This window comes from Paralichthys olivaceus, chromosome 12 (assembly GCF_024713975.1).
Source record: "Paralichthys olivaceus isolate ysfri-2021 chromosome 12, ASM2471397v2, whole genome shotgun sequence".
NCBI lineage: Eukaryota > Metazoa > Chordata > Actinopteri > Pleuronectiformes > Paralichthyidae > Paralichthys > Paralichthys olivaceus.
The window spans coordinates 11,320,243-11,327,265 of NC_091104.1; the positions used below are offsets into that span (position 1 = coordinate 11,320,243).

At 39.8% G+C, this 7,023-nt stretch overlaps 1 protein-coding gene across 1 annotated transcript; it reads right to left on the reverse strand.

Moving 5' to 3' along the window:
- Window positions 1-314: 314 nt before the first annotated feature.
- Window positions 315-5,546, reverse strand: spata7 (spermatogenesis associated 7). Its single transcript, XM_020097871.2, has 12 exons — window positions 5,345-5,546; window positions 4,700-4,762; window positions 4,506-4,595; window positions 4,283-4,330; window positions 3,496-3,614; window positions 2,907-3,364; window positions 2,749-2,794; window positions 2,453-2,574; window positions 2,301-2,351; window positions 2,136-2,213; window positions 1,960-2,017; window positions 315-1,851 (listed from the first exon to the last, which is right to left on the reverse strand). The coding sequence occupies exons 1-12, from the start codon at window positions 5,385-5,387 to the stop codon at window positions 1,213-1,215; spliced, it is 1,815 nt and encodes a 604-aa protein (XP_019953430.2). The 5' UTR covers window positions 5,388-5,546; the 3' UTR covers window positions 315-1,212.
- Window positions 5,547-7,023: the final 1,477 nt, after the last annotated feature.

Below are 7,023 nucleotides of genomic sequence, written 5' to 3' on the forward strand. Positions count from 1 at the left end.
TATAGTGTCACCGTGGCGGAGGGATACGCGCAGGGTTTGTGAGTCATGACATCAGACAGCTGGAATGCCGGTCAGTGTGAACGGGACAGCTGCTGTCCGCTGATCTGTCTGTTTACCTTTTACATCGACTGACAGCTGTTACACTATTATTATATATATTTATATTTATTCACCAGTTTCTGTTTGCAAATTGTCCCAACATGTAATCCTCAATATGTGGCAATAACGCGTGAGTGTGTGTGTAAAGCTGCAGGTTGTGAAATTAACAATTTGGAAAGTAATTTTTTAAATAATCACGTGCAAGCATCCAGGAATCAGTAGAATACAAAATTTATTGCAACTGCAAAGACACTTTCTGGTGACAGTCTGCTACACGTCAGAGGCATGTGTCAAGTGAAACCACGCTGGAGAAAAATGAGAAGTTTATTCCTAATAAAAATAGCTTTTCTAAAAAAAAATTGGAAATCTGAAAATGAAGCTGCAACATGCTTAAGACCTAAAGGTCCAGTGTGTAGAATTTAGTTACATCTAGAGGTGAGGTGAGGCTCTGCTCCCCCGATGTATATAATACGTTCTTAAATATAAAGGGCCCATATTAGGGTAAACACAACAATAATTTGTACAATTTAGATGAAACACACCAGTGAAAACATCACCAGGATTATTTTACATTCGATTTCAGCCAATATATCCCTTTCACCTAAATCTTACACACTGGACCTTTAACACTGCAAACCACTCAAAGTAAAGGATGCTACTAATTCATTCAGTTAATTCCACACATATGACATCAGTGTAGTGCTACAGGCTATGTAACAAACAGAATTGTAACAAAAACAATTTCCCCCTTGGATCAATAAAGTATTCTGATTCTGATATCCTCTGCAAATTTGCAAAGCACACATCATGCTAGTTTTATGGAGCAATAATTTAGAAAATGTTTATAGCATTACTTAGGAAATGAACTGGACCTTTATCCCAAATTATATTGTAATGGTGTTGATTTTATTGCAGAGTTTTAGTTTGCTTATGTGAACAGTTCAGTGTGTTTAAAAGAAAAAAAACAGAAAACCAAATACAACACCTGGGCTTTGAAAACTCAACCAGTGTAAAATCACATGTACAAAACTATTCTTTCAGAAAATACAAATATTACGTTTATCTCATCTGGTAATAAAAACATCAAAGAACTTTCAATCCCTGAATGCAAACTCAGAACTCATCATCGCTGACGGAAGCAACTGTATTTTCGAGTTGCTCTTTGGCGGTGTCAGTGTCATGACAGTCTGTGTTGCTGGACACGTGAAGCGACTCTGACAAACGTCTTCCCAGATCTTCGAGCTCTTTCGATTGTCCATCATCGTGACTGACCTCAGCTTGGTCTGGAAGAAATCCTTCATCGCTGGTTATAGTGGTTATCTCATGGTTTTCATTACTGATTTCTTCATTTGTTGCAGTTGTGTCTGGTTCGTTGTGTTGGACGTCCTCTTCACTGACTCCTGAAACATTCTCACTGAGCCAAGAGGAGCCAGTGCACTTTTCTTTATCATCATCCTCCTTGTCCTTTTCATTTGTATTTGTCGGTGAAGATGTCCCCTCAGGAGAACCTAACACTGCAGACACTGATAAGGCATCAGTGTAATGGGGTGAATCACCGTTTATGATCACTGACGCATAGGGGAACACATCGCTGTCTTTGGTCTTCACTTGTTTCTCCTCTGAGTCCAGATATGGCAGGAGTGAGTCGAGCAGATCATTCTCCTTCTTTTCAAGCTGTGCAGTGGAGGTGGATGTGTTGGCTGGCTCTTCAAAGTCTTTACGCAGCACTACCAGAAGGTGGCGCATTTTACCCTAAAAGAAACAATACATTCAGAGGGATGAGAAAAAGTTCAAGAGCCCTCAAATTGTTTCCAAGATCTGCAAAACATATTTGACATCTTGTTCAAGTTCAATACTCACCTCATCAAGCTGATGGCGATTCATTTCAATATGGTGCTTTATCACCCTATCTAGGACCCTGGCAGAGGACAAAGACACTTACACCACAGTAATGACTCAGGAGGTTGTAAAAAGCACTAGCCACTATTTAATTTAGTCAGTTTTGTGTACACATGTTCTCACACGAGGCAACAAACCTGTCAGAGATATGCCCCCTGGACAAGATGTCCTCGGTTACAGCAGAAATAAACTCGAGGTACATTAGTTCTTCTTCCCTGTTAAAGAACACATTAGAATATTATATAAAGAATAAAACATTATTCATTATTATTATCAACATTAGTATGAAACAGAGAACTTACTCTGCAGAAACTTTCTTCATCATTGGAGATTTCACACCCTCCCGTGAGAACCTAGAAGATGAGCGTTAAAGTCTTTAGAATCTTTATGCAGGAAAAACAGGCACTACATTACAGATAAAACACAACATAGTATTTCAACTACACAGTTTTACCTGGATGAGGAGTCAAATAAATAACGCTCTCTGCTCTTGTTGAGTTGACTCTGTTGTCTTGATTCTGATAGATATGTGCCATTCAACTCATCCTCAGACCATTCATGCTCTGTAGTAAATCCCTGCAAAACAAAAAGGAACGTAAAACATCAATACTGTGGAGGTTTTCTCATCATAAAATGCTTATTTTAGCTTGTGTGGGAATGTGACTGTACTTTACATTCAACTTAATATTTATGGACAATAAAAACACCACTACTGCTGTATGAATCTTCATATCTAATTCTTAAAATTACCTGAGATGGCTCATCAAAGTCCTGTGTGTATTCCTTGGTTTTTGTGCTGCATAAAATACACAGAAGTGAAGATATTGCAAGACACACATGCTACACATGCTGTATGCTTTATTTCTATCTATTATCATTTGAGACCTACTGAAAGGTTTGTTGAATACCTTCTGTGATTCGTCTCCTGCCGCATCGGTTTGGAGCTGGTGCAGTCCTGAGTGAGCTTCCTTCGTGGTGCTCTGTAGTAGCGATATTTTTCCAGGTATGAACTCTTCTCTGACTTCAGGGTCTTGGGGGTGAAAGGTTTGTCCTGGGTAAAGTGCTGTGAGTGTTTCTGGAGCAAATCTCCACCGTATGTCTTCTGGACAGGGTCCTGGAAAGTCTTGTAACAACTCTGACCTCCTGAGGCGGCCAGCGAACATGCCGACTGCTTTCTGTGCAAAGTTGACTCTGGGCTGCGGAACTTAAACTCTGATGCTGGGCGAGCGTGACGAGAAAGGTCCCATTTACATGACTGATAAACAATCTCTTTAGCGTGAAAGGAGGTGTTGAACCTCGGACTGGAGACCATGGAACTCCTCGAGCAGAGGTATGGGTTGTCATCATACTGCACGGATAATGTACTCTAAAAATCAAGACATCGTAATGAATCAGATTAGATACGTACTGAAAAAGTTTGAGTGACAAATAAAGTTGACATTATTATGACATTAAGCAATGAGAAAACACAACAGTGAGTGTGTCTTGATATCTCACCTGTGCTGAGGAGCAGGAGGCTCTGCTATTCCTCTGTGAGAGAGAATGGGCTGACTGAGGTCGACCTGACTGAGGACGACCCCCTTGCTTCAAGCGATCCTGCCTGATCTGGTCATTGTCTGTAAGCAGTATGACATGAATAAGTAAAGAGAATAGTTTATTCATCGCTTTCTATCTATCACTGGCAGAAAATCTGTTTTTTATAATTTCATATGTGTTATAATCCAACACTGTACATGCACTGATATTTAATACACCCTCTGGGTTATTCTGTGATAAATATCTACATTGGTCTCACATCTCCTTTACCTTCCTTCTGATTTACTTAATTTCCAGGAATGACTCTTCATAACCCAACAAAAACTGTCAAAGACTCGCTGCACTTAACTTTGAGCTATGTGAGGGTCAGTAGAGCAAGTATGATAGTGCAGTAACAACAACAGAGCATGACTGCAGCCATTAGAGCTGAGGATAAGATGCATCCTGTACTTAAATGTGATGACTGGCTGCATTATGTTATTGCTTATTGAGGCTACTGTCAGTGCAGCCTCTTACAGGATGAACCTCTTCCCGAACTAATGCGCAATCTTGCAAAGTGATGACTTCAGAAAGAAACTGTTGGTGTTTCATTCCGATTAACAGATAAAACTAGCATTTAAACTTATAATTGTGCAATTATTCATCATTGTGGTTATGCTAAAATGAGAAATATTATACCTCAAATGCAGCCCAGAAAAAGTGTTTTGAACTGAATTAAACAATTAGCATTTCATTCTTGGGTACTTACACTTTACACTATGTGTCATGCTTTTGGGTACTGAGGCATCAATGGCAGCTGTGGAAGAAGAATGAAAAACAAAATGTAAGATTATAATATTATTATAAAATTCCCCACAATAGATTATGAATCCAGTTTGTTATGCAACAGCCACCTCACGATATAAACATTTCGTGAATTTGTTTGGTCCACTGAATGTCACTATAAGGATCATAATCTATTCCAGCCTCACCTTTAGCTGAGTAAACCTTTTTGTAATGAGACACCATGTGGTCTCTAATGATGGACTGTGTCAACTTGCTGGAAGAGCGCTGGCAAAAAGCTAAAAAGACACGGAGAGGACAACATACAATAGACTGTTAAAATGAGGTCTGATCTTACTCACTTTCATTTCTCATGGTGATATTAGCTGATGTGAATACTTACGGCTACTTTTCACACTCTGCCCTTTCACACCAGGGCTGCTCCCCAGTCCAGATGACACACTCCCTAAAATAAAAACAGAGGATTATGGACATTTTGACAATCTGAAAATGTGAAGACTGACAACTGAAAGCATTTCAGTGGAAGGATGCAGCATGGGTCAGGGATGAACCCATGACATTTTGGTGTGGACCAGGATGAGGGTGTGAATCTGCTGTATTTCCAATATGTTGTTATGTATTATTAGTAGTAGTATTTCAAGGTAAGTTGCAGTTATAACAATGAATTATTTTCGAAATAAACATCAGCTTTAGTCTTGTCAGTGCTACCTTTATTTAAGTTGTTTGTATTTCGGTTGTTGGTATAGTTACACTGATAAAGAGTAACACGCCTTTATTAAAGCTATTATTAGGGTTATTAAGATATAAACTAACATTAGCAGTAAACTGGAGCATCGTATTGAGTTTAGAGAACAAGCAGTTGAAGGAAAGAGTTGATCATTGTCTAGTCTAGATAACAAGAGGACAGGTTAGTGACTCAGTCACTGTGAGTTTATCTTTACTTTGCTGTCAAAGCACCATTCGGATATGATTACATCTGCTGATTAATTAGCTTCTTAGCTAGCTAATGCTAATAGCATTAACAAACCTGTTCTCGACTCCATGGTACAGTTCCACTCAGCGTATCCCATTTTCCACGTGAATATTCCGGGACAGAGAGGGTTCAGCTCCGACACATCCACAAACAACAGTGCATTTTACCGTAAACATGTTTAACGCTGTGATAAAACCAAGTAGCGTAATGCTAACGAGCTAATACCGGGGGCTAATAAGCAGATGAGGGGCTGAGCAAAGCTTCCCCGTCGCCATGCCGGTTGCTACGATTGCCTACGTCATCACGTACGTGCGTAAAGAGAGACACGCCACAGAGCGAACAGCAAAAAGACAAAGAAAAACTAAACGTAAAGTGACACAGGACTGGAGAGAGTGACCTGATACAACGATAGGGATCAGATAATTTAGAAAAATGAATCCAACGGCATAATGATTATATACACTATTCATTCAACACACTACATATGATGCCAAAGATGATCTTATTAATCTTTATTCCCTAATCCAAAATGTAGATCCAGTAGCCTTCATCAGTTGAGTTCACATTAAACAATACACATGCTAAAAAAGTGCACAAAGTGACCGTTAATCCCGGAATCACAACACTGTGGGACTTCTGGGTGTGGACCTTATATACAGTCCATGGTGTGGACGTGGTATTTTTGGCAGCGCTGTTTGTTCATTAGACAAGTAGAGTGATGCAAGTGGAGCCAGAGGAAACCCATAAACTGCAGGGGAACATATAAACAGCCCTATATTGTCCTCGGCAGTCATAAAATACAGTGGCATGTGCACTGGCTGCTTCTGTGCCTGACAATTATGCAGGATTACGCAGAAATGCCCCCCCCCCCCCCACTTGCACTGAATTTCATTTTCGTAATAGATATTCTGATATTCACAAGATGAGTGCTACTTGAAATTCAACACCACTTGAAAACAGGCCTCTGTGTGTGGAAGTCTCACAACTTAAAAGCCTTTTTTCACAACTGACTTGTCATTGAAGGATATGCACAAGTCTTACTGAGAGCGTTTACATTACATTACATTACATTTCATTTAGCGGATGCTTTTATCCAAAGCAACTTACAATAAGTGCATCCACCATGAGGGTACAGACCCAGAACAACAAGAATCAAGTAACAATTTAATTCAAAAGCCAATTCCAATTCCCAAAGTCATGTCACTGTGATGAAGACCAGTGTGCACAACACCAGGACCCTGAAACTGAAGCAGCTTGACAGCCCAGAATCCACCCAACATCCATTACATTATTTATATCTGTGCTTTTCCTGCTGTTACATGTTTTTAAAAAAATGAAAAAGGCCTTTACAGCATATACATCTGTGTTATCTGCCTCATGCCATTGGGGATTGAGGTTATTACATTTTAGCCAAGATGTTCTACTTACCTTTACTTTGACTGAAACCATTCTGTGGTTGTGTGGCTTTTAAGAGCAATAAAACCTGGATTATTAATTCAAGTTCTGTGCCATCCAGGCTCCCCCCAGGCCCCCAATCCCTACTAGAATCACTGAGTCCATGAATAACCATGAGATGGCTGGTACCCATATATCATGTTATCTCAACATGAATTGACCATGTGTGCCATGTGCCATCATTGTGAAACCAGCAACCATCATTGGCCTCATTTACAATGTGGCAGTGTGAAAAAGTGACCAAAGAGAATCAGATTAAACTGAGTGTTACCGTGAGA

Bases quoted from the DNA above. Each gene is read 5' to 3' on its own strand.
- spata7 (XM_020097871.2), bottom strand. From the start codon at position 5,387: ATGGGATACGCTGAGTGGAACTGTACCATGGAGTCGAGAACAG. The intron at 3,365-3,495 runs GTGAGATATCAA...CTTGATTTTTAG, and splicing joins CCTCCTGCTCCTCAGCACAG to AGTACATTATCCGTGCAGTA. The intron at 1,852-1,959 runs GTGAGTATTGAA...TGTTTCTTTTAG, and splicing joins ATCGCCATCAGCTTGATGAG to GGTAAAATGCGCCACCTTCT.